Source organism: Narcine bancroftii, chromosome 13, assembly GCF_036971445.1.
Source record: "Narcine bancroftii isolate sNarBan1 chromosome 13, sNarBan1.hap1, whole genome shotgun sequence".
Classification (NCBI taxonomy): Eukaryota; Metazoa; Chordata; class Chondrichthyes; order Torpediniformes; family Narcinidae; genus Narcine; species Narcine bancroftii.
This window is the reverse complement of record NC_091481.1, coordinates 25534674-25555655: the sequence shown is the minus strand read 5'-3', so window position 1 is coordinate 25555655 and position 20982 is coordinate 25534674. Positions and strand designations below refer to the sequence as shown.

The following is a 20982-nucleotide window of genomic DNA, read 5'->3' as shown; positions in this document are numbered from 1 at the left end:
AGTAGAAATCCAGCAAATTCTAAATATGCTCTGGTTTGCATGATGTTCAATTATTTGAAACATTTCCTTAAAATTCATGTTGCATTTTCCCACTAAAAATGTATTTGCCTTCTCTCTCTCTCTCTCTCTCCCACTCTGCCCACAAATAGAAACAACATCCTTGACAACTCCTTCAACCACAAGTTCCACAACAGGTGAGTGCATATACATTTCAATGTTCCTTTACTGCACATTTCATAATTTTGTTTGTCCAACAACATGCTCCTTTCCTGTGGCCATGTAAATCTAAACAAATTCACATTTGAACACTAGTTAAATCTTCACTCACCTCAATATAAATGCCAGAGAAATAAATATCACTGAATAACAGTCTGATCACCCACTTAAGAAAATTTAATAACATTGGGAGTTGCATCAAATCATTCTCTCAGCACAGAGGATTCAATCACGTCCAGGATACTAATACTGACACGTCAAAACTGATATCAGAGTGGAAGATGGCATCTTCCTGCTCAAATAGATGTTTCCTGTTTTCGTCTCCCTACATCATATTCCAAAAATTAACAAATCTCCACATGCATTCATTTTCAAACATATACACGTGAAATACAATGTTGTTTCCTCCAAAACCATTCTGACATTTTGCACGATGGAAGCTCATCATTTCCAAATAACATGGAGAAGATGGGGAGATGACAGTATTACAAACAGAGGATACAACTCCTGACATTTCCAAATGCAACCAGATTCTGTATTCCAAACACTTTTAATTAGCATGAATCAAAATCTATTTTTCCAATGATCATAATTTCTGTTCCAATTTCACTGGCTCTCAGTTGAATAGCATTGAAAGGAGCATGGGGTGGTTTTTAAAACATTTTCTTTTTCTTTCACAAGAAACTACTGGAACGAGCACAGCTAGCACCACCTACACAACAACCAGTTCCACGACAGGTATGTGATCACGTCTTTGAATGGCTGTAGACGAGATATACAAAAACTCCTCTATTGCAGTTTCGTGTACGTTTCATTTCCGTAAAAAAGGGTTGCATTAATTTTCACCTCGAACAAGTCCGCATGCAATTGCTCCTTGTTAAATTCAAAATATGTTCATGATGATCTTCGACAAGGAGTCATGGCTTGCAGAGCAGTTACTGTAACGTTGTTATGTGCCAGGGAACCGTGATCGATTAAGACAACTCTACAAGGAGTTAGAACCATTTTCCCACATCTGTTTGGTTTTCATTTCCTTCTCACTCTTACAATCATTCCGGCGTTCTAGGTCTATTGGCTGTCATTCAGCTTGACTGATTCGTGAGCCGAATTGCCCTGTTACCGTACTGCATGTCTAAATTTAAATTTAGAAGTTTAAAATTTATGCAAAGTGAGAGGTTGTCCTCTGATCTTCACTGTTCTCCTTACTTTCATGAGGAGTAATCTCAGCAGAGAGCATTGTTCAATCACACATCTAATCAGGATCGGCTGATTTCAATCCAGCAATCAAACATTAATTTAGAAGTCAGTTTTTTTTGCCAAGGGAAGACCCATTCTTTCATTTCACCAGCTCATGAAAAAAGTAACCTTTTGACAAATGTTCAGTTACTACCCTCTTCAGTGGCATAGTTGATTGTTTGACTCAAAAATTTACATCACACTCTCGGAAAGTCGGACACTTACTGAATAGAGGCAATGAATTAGCGATCCGATTGTGCCGAATTTTATCAAAATCGGCATGAGGCTTGTCATCTTTCACATCACATGGATTTCAAAGCATTAAACTAGTGCTTTTTAGGAAATGCTCTGAACTTTAACGTCCCGACCCTTTCACCTAATCTGTTGCTGATTGGTACTTTCTGTAATGTTAATCCTTCAGTCTACCTATTCTCCTTCGCAATTGCATCTGTAAAATAAAAAGTGATCACTGCAGATTTAGACAAAAATGTATCCTGAAAATTTGAAAAGTACCATGCAAAATATACTTTCCAATGATATGCAGGTGATTAAAAAGTCAAAGTTTTTGCTGATTCACAACAAATTTGATTACCAAGTCATGCTATTCAAGTTGCATTTTCCCACTAATAATGCATTGCTTTCTCTCTCTCTCTCTCTCTCTCTCTCGCGCTCTCTCTCCACAAATAGAAACAACATCTTTGACAACTCCCTCAACCACAAGTTCCACAACAGGTGAGTGCATATCCCTTCAATATGTTGACACAAATGTTGCTTTACTTCAAAAACATATTACATTCACAGTTCATCCTTTTTTCTCCAACAAAATGCTCCTTTACTGTAGCTAGGCAACACCAATCAAATTCACATTTGAACATCAATTAAATCTTCTCTCACCCCAATATATATGCCAGACAAATCAATTTTCATTGAATAGCAGCCTGATAACCAGTTTAATAAAATAAAATAAAATGGGGAGCTGGATTCAATCATTCTGCCAAAACCCAGGATTCACACAAGTCCAGGTCAAGAGTCAGAATTCATTTGATACAGGAAGATGTCATCTTTCACCTGCTCAGTAACAGATTGCAGGTACAGGAGCACACTTGCTTCTTTTCGTTTGTCTCCATTGAATTCCAAAAAATTCTCAATTCTCCACATGCATTTATTTTCACACACAAACGTGAATTTCAATTTTAAATTCGATTAAACCATTGTGACAGTTTGCACTTTGGAAGCTCATCATTCCCAAATAACACATAGAAAATGGGGAGATGACAGTGTTACAGACAGAGGATACAATTCCTGATATTTCCTACTATAACCTGATTCTGGATGCCAAATATTTTTAATTCGCATGGTTCAAATTCGACTTTTGCATTGATCATCATTTCTGTCCCATTTTCATTTGCTCCACATTTCATTGCATTGAAAGCAGCATGGAGTGGTTGTTAACACTTACTTTCTCTTTCATAAGAAATAACTGGAACGAGCACCACGCCGACAACAGCCACTTCCACCACAGGTGGGTGAGAATGTCTTTCAATGGCCTTAGTCGAGATTTTCAAAATCACGTCTAATTTAGTTTCATGTCCATCACAATTCTGTAAAGAGGGATGCTTTAATTTTCTCCTGTAACAAGTCCAAATGCAATTGCTCCTTGTTAAATTCAAATTAAGTTGATAATGATCTTCATCAAGGAAGGCATGGTGTGCGTAGCATTTAGTGCAACGTAGTGATGGCGTCAGCGACCAGTGTTAGAGTGGGGCACTCCTTGTAAGGGGTTTATAACATGTGCCCAATTCTGTGTAGTTTCCATCTGGATGCTCCATTTCCATCTCACTCTTACAATCATTCTAGTTCAATTGGGTGTAATTCAGCTGCACGGATCCATGGCCCGAAATGTCCTGTCCCCATGCCGTTCCTCTAACGTTCTCCTTTCTTTCATGACTCGTAACCAGCTCAGCAAAGAGCATTGCTGAATCACATATCTAATCATGATTGGCAGGTTTCAGTCCAGCAATCAAAAATTAATTTAGGAGTCAGATTCTTTGATAATGGAAGACCCATTCTTTCATTTCACCAGCTCTTGAAAGAAATAACCTTGTGATCTATGTACAATTACTACCATTTCAGTTACACATTTGATAGTTTTTCTTCTATGTTTACATCACACTGATGGAATTTGGGACACTTTTCTGAACAGAGGCAATGAATTATGGATCCGATGAGCTGACTTTTATCAAGATCAGCATGAGGCTTGTCATCTTTCACATAACGTGGATTTCAATGCATTCAACTAGTGCTTTTTAGGAAATTCACTGAACTTTATCGTCCAGACCCTTTCACCTAATCTATTGCTGATTGGTACTTTCTGTAATGTTAATCCTTCAGTCTACCTAAACCCAATTGCATTTGTATCTGTAACAAAAAAAGTGAACACAGCAGATTTGGACAAAAACGTACCCTGAAAAATTGAGTAATATCATGCATAATATGATTTGTCAACCATATGTCAATGTTGAGCTGAAGTAGAAATCCAGCAAATTCTAAATATGCTCTGGTTTGCATGATGTTCAATTATTTGAAACATTTCCTTAAAATTCATGTTGCATTTTCCCACTAAAAATGTATTTGCCTTCTCTCTCTCTCTCTCTCTCCCACTCTGCCCACAAATAGAAACAACATCCTTGACAACTCCTTCAACCACAAGTTCCACAACAGGTGAGTGCATATACATTTCAATGTTCCTTTACTGCACATTTCATAATTTTGTTTGTCCAACAACATGCTCCTTTCCTGTGGCCATGTAAATCTAAACAAATTCACATTTGAACACTAGTTAAATCTTCACTCACCTCAATATAAATGCCAGAGAAATAAATATCACTGAATAACAGTCTGATCACCCACTTAAGAAAATTTAATAACATTGGGAGTTGCATCAAATCATTCTCTCAGCACAGAGGATTCAATCACGTCCAGGATACTAATACTGACACGTCAAAACTGATATCAGAGTGGAAGATGGCATCTTCCTGCTCAAATAGATGTTTCCTGTTTTCGTCTCCCTACATCATATTCCAAAAATTAACAAATCTCCACATGCATTCATTTTCAAACATATACACGTGAAATACAATGTTGTTTCCTCCAAAACCATTCTGACATTTTGCACGATGGAAGCTCATCATTTCCAAATAACATGGAGAAGATGGGGAGATGACAGTATTACAAACAGAGGATACAACTCCTGACATTTCCAAATGCAACCAGATTCTGTATTCCAAACACTTTTAATTCGCATGAATCAAAATCTATTTTTCCAATGATCATAATTTCTGTTCCAATTTCACTGGCTCTCAGTTGAATAGCATTGAAAGGAGCATGGGGTGGTTTTTAAAACATTTTCTTTTTCTTTCACAAGAAACTACTGGAACGAGCACAGCTAGCACCACCTACACAACAACCAGTTCCACGACAGGTATGTGATCACGTCTTTGAATGGCTGTAGACGAGATATACAAAAACTCCTCTATTGCAGTTTCGTGTACGTTTCATTTCCGTAAAAAAGGGTTGCATTAATTTTCACCTCGAACAAGTCCGCATGCAATTGCTCCTTGTTAAATTCAAAATATGTTCATGATGATCTTCGACAAGGAGTCATGGCTTGCAGAGCAGTTACTGTAACGTTGTTATGTGCCAGGGAACCGTGATCGATTAAGACAACTCTGCAAGGAGTTAGAACCATTTTCCCACATCTGTTTGGTTTTCATTTCCTTCTCACTCTTACAATCATTCCGGCGTTCTAGGTCTATTGGCTGTCATTCAGCTTGACTGATTCGTGAGCCGAATTGCCCTGTTACCGTACTGCATGTCTAAATTTAAATTTAGAAGTTTAAAATTTATGCAAAGTGAGAGGTTGTCCTCTGATCTTCACTGTTCTCCTTACTTTCATGAGGAGTAATCTCAGCAGAGAGCATTGTTCAATCACACATCTAATCAGGATCGGCTGATTTCAATCCAGCAATCAAACATTAATTTAGAAGTCAGTTTTTTTTGCCAAGGGAAGACCCATTCTTTCATTTCACCAGCTCATGAAAAAAGTAACCTTTTGACAAATGTTCAGTTACTACCCTCTTCAGTGGCATAGTTGATTGTTTGACTCAAAAATTTACATCACACTCTCGGAAAGTCGGACACTTACTGAATAGAGGCAATGAATTAGCGATCCGATTGTGCCGAATTTTATCAAAATCGGCATGAGGCTTGTCATCTTTCACATCACATGGATTTCAAAGCATTAAACTAGTGCTTTTTAGGAAATGCTCTGAACTTTAACGTCCCGACCCTTTCACCTAATCTGTTGCTGATTGGTACTTTCTGTAATGTTAATCCTTCAGTCTACCTATTCTCCTTCGCAATTGCATCTGTAAAATAAAAAGTGATCACTGCAGATTTAGACAAAAATGTATCCTGAAAATTTGAAAAGTACCATGCAAAATATACTTTCCAATGATATGCAGGTGATTAAAAAGTCAAAGTTTTTGCTGATTCACAACAAATTTGATTACCAAGTCATGCTATTCAAGTTGCATTTTCCCACTAATAATGCATTGCTTTCTCTCTCTCTCTCTCTCTCGCGCTCTCTCTCCACAAATAGAAACAACATCTTTGACAACTCCCTCAACCACAAGTTCCACAACAGGTGAGTGCATATACATTTCAATGTTCCTTTACTGCACATTTCATAATTTTGTTTGTCCAACAACATGCTCCTTTCCTGTGGCCATGTAAATCTAAACAAATTCACATTTGAACACTAGTTAAATCTTCACTCACCTCAATATAAATGCCAGAGAAATAAATATCACTGAATAACAGTCTGATCACCCACTTAAGAAAATTTAATAACATTGGGAGTTGCATCAAATCATTCTCTCAGCACACAGGATTCAATCACGTCCAGGATACTGATACTGACACGTCAAAACTGATATCAGAGTGGAAGATGGCATCTTCCTGCTCAAATAGATGTTTCCTGTTTTCGTCTCCCTACATCATATTCCAAAAATTAACAAATCGCCACATGCATTCATTTTCAAACATATACACGTGAAATACAATGTTGTTTCCTCCAAAACCATTCTGACATTTTGCACGATGGAAGCTCATCATTTCCAAATAACACATAGAAAATGGGGAGATGACAGTGTTACAGACAGAGGATACAACTCCTGATATTTCCTACTATAACCTGATTCTGGATGCCAAATATTTTAATTCGCATGGTTCAAATTCGACTTTTGCATTGATCATCATTTCTGTCCCATTTTCATTTGCTCCACATTTCATTGCATTGAAAGCAGCATGGACTGGTTGTTAACACTTACTTTCTCTTTCATAAGAAATAACTGGAACGAGCACCACGCCGACAACAGCCACTTCCACCACAGGTGGGTGAGAATGTCTTTCAATGGCCTTAGTCGAGATTTTCAAAATCACGTCTAATTTAGTTTCATGTCCATCACAATTCTGTAAAGAGGGATGCATTAATTTTCACCTCGAACAAGTCCAAATGCAATGGCTCCTTGTTCAATTCAAATTAAGTCGATAATGATCTTCATCAAGGAAGGCATGGTGTGCGTAGTATTTAGTGCAACGTAGTGATGGCGTCAGCGACCAGTGTTAGAGTGGGGCACTCCTTGTAAGGGGTTTATAACATGTGCCCAATTCTGTGTAGTTTCCATCTGGATGCTCCATTTCCATCTCACTCTTACAATCATTCTAGTTCAATTGGGTGTAATTCAGCTGCACGGATCCATGGCCCGAAATGTCCTGTCCCCATGCCGTTCCTCTAACGTTCTCCTTTCTTTCATGACTAGTAACCAGCTCAGCAAAGAGCATTGCTGAATCACATATCTAATCATGATTGGCAGGTTTCAGTCCAGCAATCAAAAATTAATTTAGGAGTCAGATTCTTTGACAATGGAAGACCCATTCTTTCATTTCACCAGCTCTTGAAAGAAATAACCTTGTGATCTATGTACAATTACTACCATTTCAGTTTCACATTTGATAGTTTTTCTTCTATGTTTACATCACACTGATGGAATTTGGGACACTTTTCTGAACAGAGGCAATGAATTATGGATCCGATGAGCTGACTTTTATCAAGATCAGCATGAGGCTTGTCATCTTTCACATAACGTGGATTTCAATGCATTCAACTAGTGCTTTTTAGGAAATTCACTGAACTTTATCGTCCAGACCCTTTCACCTAATCTATTGCTGATTGGTACTTTCTGTAATGTTAATCCTTCAGTCTACCTAAACCCAATTGCATTTGTATCTGTAACAAAAAAAGTGAACACAGCAGATTTGGACAAAAACGTACCCTGAAAAATTGAGTAATATCATGCATAATATGATTTGTCAACCATATGTCAATGTTGAGCTGAAGTAGAAATCCAGCAAATTCTAAATATGCTCTGGTTTGCATGATGTTCAATTATTTGAAACATTTCCTTAAAATTCATGTTGCATTTTCCCACTAATAATGTATTTGCCTTCTCTCTCTCTCTCTCTCTCTCTCCCGCTCTGCCCACAAATAGAAACAACATCCTTGACAACTCCTTCAACCACAAGTTCCACAACAGGTGAGTGCATATACATTTCAATGTTCCTTTACTGCACATTTCATAATTTTGTTTGTCCAACAACATGCTCCTTTCCTGTGGCCATGTAAATCTAAACAAATTCACATTTGAACACTAGTTAAATCTTCACTCACCTCAATATAAATGCCAGAGAAATAAATATCACTGAATAACAGTCTGATCACCCACTTAAGAAAATTTAATAACATTGGGAGTTGCATCAAATCATTCTCTCAGCACACAGGATTCAATCACGTCCAGGATACTGATACTGACACGTCAAAACTGATATCAGAGTGGAAGATGGCATCTTCCTGCTCAAATAGATGTTTCCTGTTTTCGTCTCCCTACATCATATTCCAAAAATTAACAAATCTCCACATGCATTCATTTTCAAACATATACACGTGAAATACAATGTTGTTTCCTCCAAAACCATTCTGACATTTTGCACGATGGAAGCTCATCATTTCCAAATAACATGGAGAAGATGGGGAGATGACAGTATTACAAACAGAGGATACAACTCCTGACATTTCCAAATGCAACCAGATTCTGTATTCCAAACACTTTTAATTAGCATGAATCAAAATCTATTTTTCCAATGATCATAATTTCTGTTCCAATTTCACTGGCTCTCAGTTGAATAGCATTGAAAGGAGCATGGTGTGGTTTTTAAAACATTTTCTTTTTCTTTCACAAGAAACTACTGGAACGAGCACAGCTAGCACCACCTACACAACAACCAGTTCCACGACAGGTATGTGATCACGTCTTTGAATGGCTGTAGACGAGATATACAAAAACTCCTCTATTGCAGTTTCGTGTACGTTTCATTTCCGTAAAAAAGGGTTGCATTAATTTTCACCTCGAACAAGTCCGCATGCAATTGCTCCTTGTTAAATTCAAAATATGTTCATGATGATCTTCGACAAGGAGTCATGGCTTGCAGAGCAGTTACTGTAACGTTGTTATGTGCCAGGGAACCGTGATCGATTAAGACAACTCTGCAAGGAGTTAGAACCATTTTCCCACATCTGTTTGGTTTTCATTTCCTTCTCACTCTTACAATCATTCCGGCGTTCTAGGTCTATTGGCTGTCATTCAGCTTGACTGATTCGTGAGCCGAATTGTCCTGTTACCGTACTGCACGTCTAAATTTAAATTTAGAAGTTTAAAATTTATGCAAAGTGAGAGGTTGTCCTCTGATCTTCACTGTTCTCCTTACTTTCATGAGGAGTAATCTCAGCAGAGAGCATTGTTCAATCACACATCTAATCAGGATCGGCTGATTTCAATCCAGCAATCAAACATTAATTTAGAAGTCAGTTTTTTTTGCCAAGGGAAGACCCATTCTTTCATTTCACCAGCTCATGAAAAAAGTAACCTTTTGACAAATGTTCAGTTACTACCCTCTTCAGTGGCATAGTTGATTGTTTGACTCAAAAATTTACATCACACTCTCGGAAAGTCGGACACTTACTGAATAGAGGCAATGAATTAGCGATCCGATTGTGCCGAATTTTATCAAAATCAGCATGAGGCTTGTCATCTTTCACATCACATGGATTTCAAAGCATTAAACTAGTGCTTTTTAGGAAATGCTCTGAACTTTAACGTCCCGACCCTTTCACCTAATCTGTTGCTGATTGGTACTTTCTGTAATGTTAATCCTTCAGTCTACCTATTCTCCTTCGCAATTGCATCTGTAAAATAAAAAGTGATCACTGCAGATTTAGACAAAAATGTATCCTGAAAATTTGAAAAGTACCATGCAAAATATACTTTCCAATGATATGCAGGTGATTAAAAAGTCAAAGTTTTTGCTGATTCACAACAAATTTGATTACCAAGTCATGCTATTCAAGTTGCATTTTCCCACTAATAATGCATTGCTTTCTCTCTCTCTCTCTCTCTCTCTCTCGCGCTCTCTCTCCACAAATAGAAACAACATCTTTGACAACTCCCTCAACCACAAGTTCCACAACAGGTGAGTGCATATCCCTTCAATATGTTGACACAAATGTTGCTTTACTTCAAAAACATATTACATTCACAGTTCATCCTTTTTTCTCCAACAAAATGCTCCTTTACTGTAGCTAGGCAACACCAATCAAATTCACATTTGAACATCAATTAAATCTTCTCTCACCCCAATATATATGCCAGACAAATCAATTTTCATTGAATAGCAGCCTGATAACCAGTTTAATAAAATAAAATAAAATGGGGAGCTGGATTCAATCATTCTGCCAACACCCAGGATTCACACAAGTCCAGGTCAAGAGTCAGAATTCATTTGATACAGGAAGATGTCATCTTTCACCTGCTCAGTAACAGATTGCAGGTACAGGAGCACACTTGCTTCTTTTCGTTTGTCTCCATTGAATTCCAAAAAATTCTCAATTCTCCACATGCATTTATTTTCACACACAAACGTGAATTTCAATTTTAAATTCGATTAAACCATTGTGACAGTTTGCACTTTGGAAGCTCATCATTCCCAAATAACACATAGAAAATGGGGAGATGACAGTGTTACAGACAGAGGATACAATTCCTGATATTTCCTACTATAACCTGATTCTGGATGCCAAATATTTTTAATTCGCATGGTTCAAATTCGACTTTTGCATTGATCATCATTTCTGTCCCATTTTCATTTGCTCCACATTTCATTGCATTGAAAGCAGCATGGAGTGGTTGTTAACACTTACTTTCTCTTTCATAAGAAATAACTGGAACGAGCACCACGCCGACAACAGCCACTTCCACCACAGGTGGGTGAGAATGTCTTTCAATGGCCTTAGTCGAGATTTTCAAAATCACGTCTAATTTAGTTTCATGTCCATCACAATTCTGTAAAGAGGGATGCTTTAATTTTCTCCTGTAACAAGTCCAAATGCAATTGCTCCTTGTTAAATTCAAATTAAGTTGATAATGATCTTCATCAAGGAAGGCATGGTGTGCGTAGCATTTAGTGCAACGTAGTGATGGCGTCAGCGACCAGTGTTAGAGTGGGGCACTCCTTGTAAGGGGTTTATAACATGTGCCCAATTCTGTGTAGTTTCCATCTGGATGCTCCATTTCCATCTCACTCTTACAATCATTCTAGTTCAATTGGGTGTAATTCAGCTGCACGGATCCATGGCCCGAAATGTCCTGTCCCCATGCCGTTCCTCTAACGTTCTCCTTTCTTTCATGACTCGTAACCAGCTCAGCAAAGAGCATTGCTGAATCACATATCTAATCATGATTGGCAGGTTTCAGTCCAGCAATCAAAAATTAATTTAGGAGTCAGATTCTTTGATAATGGAAGACCCATTCTTTCATTTCACCAGCTCTTGAAAGAAATAACCTTGTGATCTATGTACAATTACTACCATTTCAGTTACACATTTGATAGTTTTTCTTCTATGTTTACATCACACTGATGGAATTTGGGACACTTTTCTGAACAGAGGCAATGAATTATGGATCCGATGAGCTGACTTTTATCAAGATCAGCATGAGGCTTGTCATCTTTCACATAACGTGGATTTCAATGCATTCAACTAGTGCTTTTTAGGAAATTCACTGAACTTTATCGTCCAGACCCTTTCACCTAATCTATTGCTGATTGGTACTTTCTGTAATGTTAATCCTTCAGTCTACCTAAACCCAATTGCATTTGTATCTGTAACAAAAAAAGTGAACACAGCAGATTTGGACAAAAACGTACCCTGAAAAATTGAGTAATATCATGCATAATATGATTTGTCAACCATATGTCAATGTTGAGCTGAAGTAGAAATCCAGCAAATTCTAAATATGCTCTGGTTTGCATGATGTTCAATTATTTGAAACATTTCCTTAAAATTCATGTTGCATTTTCCCACTAAAAATGTATTTGCCTTCTCTCTCTCTCTCTCTCTCCCACTCTGCCCACAAATAGAAACAACATCCTTGACAACTCCTTCAACCACAAGTTCCACAACAGGTGAGTGCATATACATTTCAATGTTCCTTTACTGCACATTTCATAATTTTGTTTGTCCAACAACATGCTCCTTTCCTGTGGCCATGTAAATCTAAACAAATTCACATTTGAACACTAGTTAAATCTTCACTCACCTCAATATAAATGCCAGAGAAATAAATATCACTGAATAACAGTCTGATCACCCACTTAAGAAAATTTAATAACATTGGGAGTTGCATCAAATCATTCTCTCAGCACAGAGGATTCAATCACGTCCAGGATACTAATACTGACACGTCAAAACTGATATCAGAGTGGAAGATGGCATCTTCCTGCTCAAATAGATGTTTCCTGTTTTCGTCTCCCTACATCATATTCCAAAAATTAACAAATCTCCACATGCATTCATTTTCAAACATATACACGTGAAATACAATGTTGTTTCCTCCAAAACCATTCTGACATTTTGCACGATGGAAGCTCATCATTTCCAAATAACATGGAGAAGATGGGGAGATGACAGTATTACAAACAGAGGATACAACTCCTGACATTTCCAAATGCAACCAGATTCTGTATTCCAAACACTTTTAATTCGCATGAATCAAAATCTATTTTTCCAATGATCATAATTTCTGTTCCAATTTCACTGGCTCTCAGTTGAATAGCATTGAAAGGAGCATGGGGTGGTTTTTAAAACATTTTCTTTTTCTTTCACAAGAAACTACTGGAACGAGCACAGCTAGCACCACCTACACAACAACCAGTTCCACGACAGGTATGTGATCACGTCTTTGAATGGCTGTAGACGAGATATACAAAAACTCCTCTATTGCAGTTTCGTGTACGTTTCATTTCCGTAAAAAAGGGTTGCATTAATTTTCACCTCGAACAAGTCCGCATGCAATTGCTCCTTGTTAAATTCAAAATATGTTCATGATGATCTTCGACAAGGAGTCATGGCTTGCAGAGCAGTTACTGTAACGTTGTTATGTGCCAGGGAACCGTGATCGATTAAGACAACTCTGCAAGGAGTTAGAACCATTTTCCCACATCTGTTTGGTTTTCATTTCCTTCTCACTCTTACAATCATTCCGGCGTTCTAGGTCTATTGGCTGTCATTCAGCTTGACTGATTCGTGAGCCGAATTGCCCTGTTACCGTACTGCATGTCTAAATTTAAATTTAGAAGTTTAAAATTTATGCAAAGTGAGAGGTTGTCCTCTGATCTTCACTGTTCTCCTTACTTTCATGAGGAGTAATCTCAGCAGAGAGCATTGTTCAATCACACATCTAATCAGGATCGGCTGATTTCAATCCAGCAATCAAACATTAATTTAGAAGTCAGTTTTTTTTGCCAAGGGAAGACCCATTCTTTCATTTCACCAGCTCATGAAAAAAGTAACCTTTTGACAAATGTTCAGTTACTACCCTCTTCAGTGGCATAGTTGATTGTTTGACTCAAAAATTTACATCACACTCTCGGAAAGTCGGACACTTACTGAATAGAGGCAATGAATTAGCGATCCGATTGTGCCGAATTTTATCAAAATCGGCATGAGGCTTGTCATCTTTCACATCACATGGATTTCAAAGCATTAAACTAGTGCTTTTTAGGAAATGCTCTGAACTTTAACGTCCCGACCCTTTCACCTAATCTGTTGCTGATTGGTACTTTCTGTAATGTTAATCCTTCAGTCTACCTATTCTCCTTCGCAATTGCATCTGTAAAATAAAAAGTGATCACTGCAGATTTAGACAAAAATGTATCCTGAAAATTTGAAAAGTACCATGCAAAATATACTTTCCAATGATATGCAGGTGATTAAAAAGTCAAAGTTTTTGCTGATTCACAACAAATTTGATTACCAAGTCATGCTATTCAAGTTGCATTTTCCCACTAATAATGCATTGCTTTCTCTCTCTCTCTCTCTCTCGCGCTCTCTCTCCACAAATAGAAACAACATCTTTGACAACTCCCTCAACCACAAGTTCCACAACAGGTGAGTGCATATCCCTTCAATATGTTGACACAAATGTTGCTTTACTTCAAAAACATATTACATTCACAGTTCATCCTTTTTTCTCCAACAAAATGCTCCTTTACTGTAGCTAGGCAACACCAATCAAATTCACATTTGAACATCAATTAAATCTTCTCTCACCCCAATATATATGCCAGACAAATCAATTTTCATTGAATAACAGCCTGATAACCAGTTTAATAAAATAAAATAAAATGGGGAGCTGGATTCAATCATTCTGCCAACACCCAGGATTCACACAAGTCCAGGTCAAGAGTCAGAATTCATTTGATACAGGAAGATGTCATCTTTCACCTGCTCAGTAACAGATTGCAGGTACAGGAGCACACTTGCTTCTTTTCGTTTGTCTCCATTGAATTCCAAAAAATTCTCAATTCTCCACATGCATTTATTTTCACACACAAACGTGAATTTCAATTTTAAATTCGATTAAACCATTGTGACAGTTTGCACTTTGGAAGCTCATCATTCCCAAATAACACATAGAAAATGGGGAGATGACAGTGTTACAGACAGAGGATACAATTCCTGATATTTCCTACTATAACCTGATTCTGGATGCCAAATATTTTTAATTCGCATGGTTCAAATTCGACTTTTGCATTGATCATTTCTGTCCCATTTTCATTTGCTCCACATTTCATTGCATTGAAAGCAGCATGGAGTGGTTGTTAACACTTACTTTCTCTTTCATAAGAAATAACTGGAACGAGCACCACGCCGACAACAGCCACTTCCACCACAGGTGGGTGAGAATGTCTTTCAATGGCCTTAGTCGAGATTTTCAAAATCACGTCTAATTTAGTTTCATGTCCATCACAATTCTGTAAAGAGGGATGCTTTAATTTTCTCCTGTAACAAGTCCAAATGCAATTGCTCCTTGTTAAATTCAAATTAAGTTGATAATGATCTTCATCAAGGAAGGCATGGTGTGCGTAGCATTTAGTGCAACGTAGTGATGGCGTCAGCGACCAGTGTTAGAGTGGGGCACTCCTTGTAAGGGGTTTATAACATGTGCCCAATTCTGTGTAGTTTCCATCTGGATGCTCCATTTCCATCTCACTCTTACAATCATTCTAGTTCAATTGGGTGTAATTCAGCTGCACGGATCCATGGCCCGAAATGTCCTGTCCCCATGCCGTTCCTCTAACGTTCTCCTTTCTTTCATGACTCGTAACCAGCTCAGCAAAGAGCATTGCTGAATCACATATCTAATCATGATTGGCAGGTTTCAGTCCAGCAATCAAAAATTAATTTAGGAGTCAGATTCTTTGATAATGGAAGATCCATTCTTTCATTTCACCAGCTCTTGAAAGAAATAACCTTGTGATCTATGTACAATTACTACCATTTCAGTTACACATTTGATAGTTTTTCTTCTATGTTTACATCACACTGATGGAATTTGGGACACTTTTCTGAACAGAGGCAATGAATTATGGATCCGATGAGCTGACTTTTATCAAGATCAGCATGAGGCTTGTCATCTTTCACATAACGTGGATTTCAATGCATTCAACTAGTGCTTTTTAGGAAATTCACTGAACTTTATCGTCCAGACCCTTTCACCTAATCTATTGCTGATTGGTACTTTCTGTAATGTTAATCCTTCAGTCTACCTAAACCCAATTGCATTTGTATCTGTAACAAAAAAAGTGAACACAGCAGATTTGGACAAAAACGTACCCTGAAAAATTGAGTAATATCATGCATAATATGATTTGTCAACCATATGTCAATGTTGAGCTGAAGTAGAAATCCAGCAAATTCTAAATATGCTCTGGTTTGCATGATGTTCAATTATTTGAAACATTTCCTTAAAATTCATGTTGCATTTTCCCACTAATAATGTATTTGCCTTCTCTCTCTCTCTCTCTCTCTCCCGCTCTGCCCACAAATAGAAACAACATCCTTGACAACTCCTTCAACCACAAGTTCCACAACAGGTGAGTGCATATACATTTCAATGTTCCTTTACTGCACATTTCATAATTTTGTTTGTCCAACAACATGCTCCTTTCCTGTGGCCATGTAAATCTAAACAAATTCACATTTGAACACTAGTTAAATCTTCACTCACCTCAATATAAATGCCAGAGAAATAAATATCACTGAATAACAGTCTGATGACCCACTTAAGAAAATTTAATAACATTGGGAGTTGCATCAAATCATTCTCTCAGCACACAGGATTCAATCACGTCCAGGATACTGATACTGACACGTCAAAACTGATATCAGAGTGGAAGATGGCATCTTCCTGCTCAAATAGATGTTTCCTGTTTTCGTCTCCCTACATCATATTCCAAAAATTAACAAATCTCCACATGCATTCATTTTCAAACATATACACGTGAAATACAATGTTGTTTCCTCCAAAACCATTCTGACATTTTGCACGATGGAAGCTCATCATTTCCAAATAACACATAGAAAATGGGGAGATGACAGTGTTACAGACAGAGGATACAACTCCTGATATTTCCTACTATAACCTGATTCTGGATGCCAAATATTTTAATTCGCATGGTTCAAATTCGACTTTTGCATTGATCATCATTTCTGTCCCATTTTCATTTGCTCCACATTTCATTGCATTGAAAGCAGCATGGACTGGTTGTTAACACTTACTTTCTCTTTCATAAGAAATAACTGGAACGAGCACCACGCCGACAACAGCCACTTCCACCACAGGTGGGTGAGAATGTCTTTCAATGGCCTTAGTCGAGATTTTCAAAATCACGTCTAATTTAGTTTCATGTCCATCACAATTCTGTAAAGAGGGATGCATTAATTTTCACCTCGAACAAGTCCAAATGCAATGGCTCCTTGTTCAATTCAAATTAAGTCGATAATGATCTTCATCAAGGAAGGCATGGTGTGCGTAGTATTTAGTGCAACGTAGTGATGGCGTCAGCGACCAGTGTTAGAGTGGGGCACTCCTTGTAAGGGGTTTATAACATGTGCCCAATTCTGTGTAGTTTCCATCTGGATGCTCCATTTCCATCTCACTCTTACAATCATTCTAGTTCAATTGGGTGTAATTCAGCTGCACGGATCCATGGCCCGAAATGTCCTGTCCCCATGCCGTTCCTCTAATGTTCTCCTTTCTTTCATGACTAGTAACCAGCTCAGCAAAGAGCATTGCTGAATCACATATCTAATCATGATTGGCAGGTTTCAGTCCAGCAATCAAAAATTAATTTAGGAGTCAGATTCTTTGACAATGGAAGACCCATTCTTTCATTTCACCAGCTCTTGAAAGAAATAACCTTGTGATCTATGTACAATTACTACCATTTCAGTTTCACATTTGATAGTTTTTCTTCTATGTTTACATCACACTGATGGAATTTGGGACACTTTTCTGAACAGAGGCAATGAATTATGGATCCGATGAGCTGACTTTTATCAAGATCAGCATGAGGCTTGTCATCTTTCACATAACGTGGATTTCAATGCATTCAACTAGTGCTTTTTAGGAAATTCACTGAACTTTATCGTCCAGACCCTTTCACCTAATCTATTGCTGATTGGTACTTTCTGTAATGTTAATCCTTCAGTCTATCTAAACCCAATTGCATTTGTATCTGTAACAAAAAAAGTGAACACAGCAGATTTGGACAAAAACGTACCCTGAAAAATTGAGTAATATCATGCATAATATGATTTGTCAACCATATGTCAATGTTGAGCTGAAGTAGAAATCCAGCAAATTCTAAATATGCTCTGGTTTGCATGATGTTCAATTATTTGAAACATTTCCTTAAAATTCATGTTGCATTTTCCCACTAAAAATGTATTTGCCTTCTCTCTCTCTCTCTCTCCCACTCTGCCCACAAATAGAAACAACATCCTTGACAACTCCTTCAACCACAAGTTCCACAACAGGTGAGTGCATATACATTTCAATGTTCCTTTACTGCACATTTCATAATTTTGTTTGTCCAACAACATGCTCCTTTCCTGTGGCCATGTAAATCTAAACAAATTCACATTTGAACACTAGTTAAATCTTCACTCACCTCAATATAAATGCCAGAGAAATAAATATCACTGAATAACAGTCTGATCACCCACTTAAGAAAATTTAATAACATTGGGAGTTGCATCAAATCATTCTCTCAGCACAGAGGATTCAATCACGTCCAGGATACTAATACTGACACGTCAAAACTGATATCAGAGTGGAAGATGGCATCTTCCTGCTCAAATAGATGTTTCCTGTTTTCGTCTCCCTACATCATATTCCAAAAATTAACAAATCTCCACATGCATTCATTTTCAAACATATACACGTGAAATACAATGTTGTTTCCTCCAAAACCATTCTGACATTTTGCACGATGGAAGCTCATCATTTCCAAATAACATGGAGAAGATGGGGAGATGACAGTATTACAAACAGAGGATACAACTCCTGACATTTCCAAATGCAACCAGATTCTGTATTCCAAACACTTTTAATTCGCATGAATCAAAATCTATTTTTCCAATGATCATAATTTCTGTTCCAATTTCACTGGCTCTCAGTTGAATAGCATTGAAAGGAGCATGGGGTGGTTTTTAAAACATTTTCTTTTTCTTTCACAAGAAACTACTGGAACGAGCACAGCTAGCACCACCTACACAACAACCAGTTCCACGACAGGTATGTGATCACGTCTTTGAATGGCTGTAGACGAGATATACAAAAACTCCTCTATTGCAGTTTCGTGTACGTTTCATTTCCGTAAAAAAGGGTTGCATTAATTTTCACCTCGAACAAGTCCGCATGCAATTGCTCCTTGTTAAATTCAAAATATGTTCATGATGATCTTCGACAAGGAGTCATGGCTTGCAGAGCAGTTACTGTAACGTTGTTATGTGCCAGGGAACCGTGATCGATTAAGACAACTCTGCAAGGAGTTAGAACCATTTTCCCACATCTGTTTGGTTTTCATTTCCTTCTCACTCTTACAATCATTCCGGCGTTCTAGGTCTATTGGCTGTCATTCAGCTTGACTGATTCGTGAGCCGAATTGCCCTGTTACCGTACTGCATGTCTAAATTTAAATTTAGAAGTTTAAAATTTATGCAAAGTGAGAGGTTGTCCTCTGATCTTCACTGTTCTCCTTACTTTCATGAGGACTAATCTCAGCAGAGAGCATTGTTCAATCACACATCTAATCAGGATCGGCTGATTTCAATCCAGCAATCAAACATTAATTTAGAAGTCAGTTTTTTTTGCCAAGGGAAGACCCATTCTTTCATTTCACCAGCTCATGAAAAAAGTAACCTTTTGACAAATGTTCAGTTACTACCCTCTTCAGTGGCATAGTTGATTGTTTGACTCAAAAATTTACATCACACTCTCGGAAAGTGGGACACTTACTGAATAGAGGCAATGAATTAGCGATCCGATTGTGCCGAATTTTATCAAAATCAGCATGAGGCTTGTCATCTTTCACATCACATGGATTTCAAAGCATTAAACTAGTGCTTTTTAGGAAATGCTCTGAACTTTAACGTCCCGACCCTTTCACCTAATCTGTTGCTGATTGGTACTTTCTGTAATGTTAATCCTTCAGTCTACCTATTCTCCTTCGCAATTGCATCTGTAAAATAAAAAGTGATCACTGCAGATTTAGACAAAAATGTATCCTGAAAATTTGAAAAGTACCATGCAAAATATACTTTCCAATGATATGCAGGTGATTAAAAAGTCAAAGTTTTTGCTGATTCACAACAAATTTGATTACCAAGTCATGCTATTCAAGTTGCATTTTCCCACTAATAATGCATTGCTTTCTCTCTCTCTCTCTCTCTCGCGCTCTCTCTCCACAAATAGAAACAACATCTTTGACAACTCCCTCAACCACAAGTTCCACAACAGGTGAGTGCATATACATTTCAATGTTCCTTTACTGCACATTTCATAATTTTGTTTGTCCAACAACATGCTCCTTTCCTGTGGCCATGTAAATCTAAACAAATTCACATTTGAACACTAGTTAAATCTTCACTCACCTCAATATAAATGCCAGAGAAATAAATATCACTGAATAACAGTCTGATCACCCACTTCAGAAAATTTAATAACATTGGGAGTTGCATCAAATCATTCTCTCAGCACACAGGATTCAATCACGTCCAGGATACTGATACTGACACGTCAAAACTGATATCAGAGTGGAAGATGGCATCTTCCTGCTCAAATAGATGTTTCCTGTTTTCGTCTCCCTACATCATATTCCAAAAATTAACAAATCGCCACATGCATTCATTTTCAAACATATACACATGAAATACAATGTTGTTTCCTCCAAAACCATTCTGACATTTTGCACGATGGAAGCTCATCATTTCCAAATAACACATAGAAAATGGGGAGATGACAGTGTTACAGACAGAGGATACAACTCCTGATATTTCCTACTATAACCTGATTCTGGATGCCAAATATTTTAATTCGCATGGTTCAAATTCGACTTTTGCATTGATCATCATTTCTGTCCCATTTTCATTTGCTCCACATTTCATTGCATTGAAAGCAGCATGGACTGGTTGTTAACACTTACTTTCTCTTTCATAAGAAATAACTGGAACGAGCACCACGCCGACAACAGCCACTTCCACCACAGGTGGGTGAGAATGTCTTTCAATGGCCTTAGTCGAGATTTTCAAAATCACGTCTAATTTAGTTTCATGTCCATCACAATTCTGTAAAGAGGGATGCATTAATTTTCACCTCGAACAAGTCCAAATGCAATGGCTCCTTGTTCAATTCAAATTAAGTCGATAATGATCTTCATCAAGGAAGGCATGGTGTGCGTAGTATTTAGTGCAACGTAGTGATGGCGTCAGCGACCAGTGTTAGAGTGGGGCAC

General features: G+C 37.7%; 1 protein-coding gene across 1 annotated transcript in view; it reads left to right on the top strand.

Moving 5' to 3' along the window:
• Window positions 1-15804, top strand: part of LOC138748010 (mucin-19-like) — a 64049-nt gene extending 48245 nt beyond the window's left edge. Inside the window, exons 25-29 of the mRNA XM_069907710.1 lie at window positions 898-954; window positions 4877-4933; window positions 8812-8868; window positions 12791-12847; window positions 15673-15804. Coding sequence (XP_069763811.1) covers window positions 898-954; window positions 4877-4933; window positions 8812-8868; window positions 12791-12847; window positions 15673-15804 — 360 coding nt within the window. The remainder of the gene's footprint in view (window positions 1-897; window positions 955-4876; window positions 4934-8811; window positions 8869-12790; window positions 12848-15672) is intronic.
• Window positions 15805-20982: the final 5178 nt, after the last annotated feature.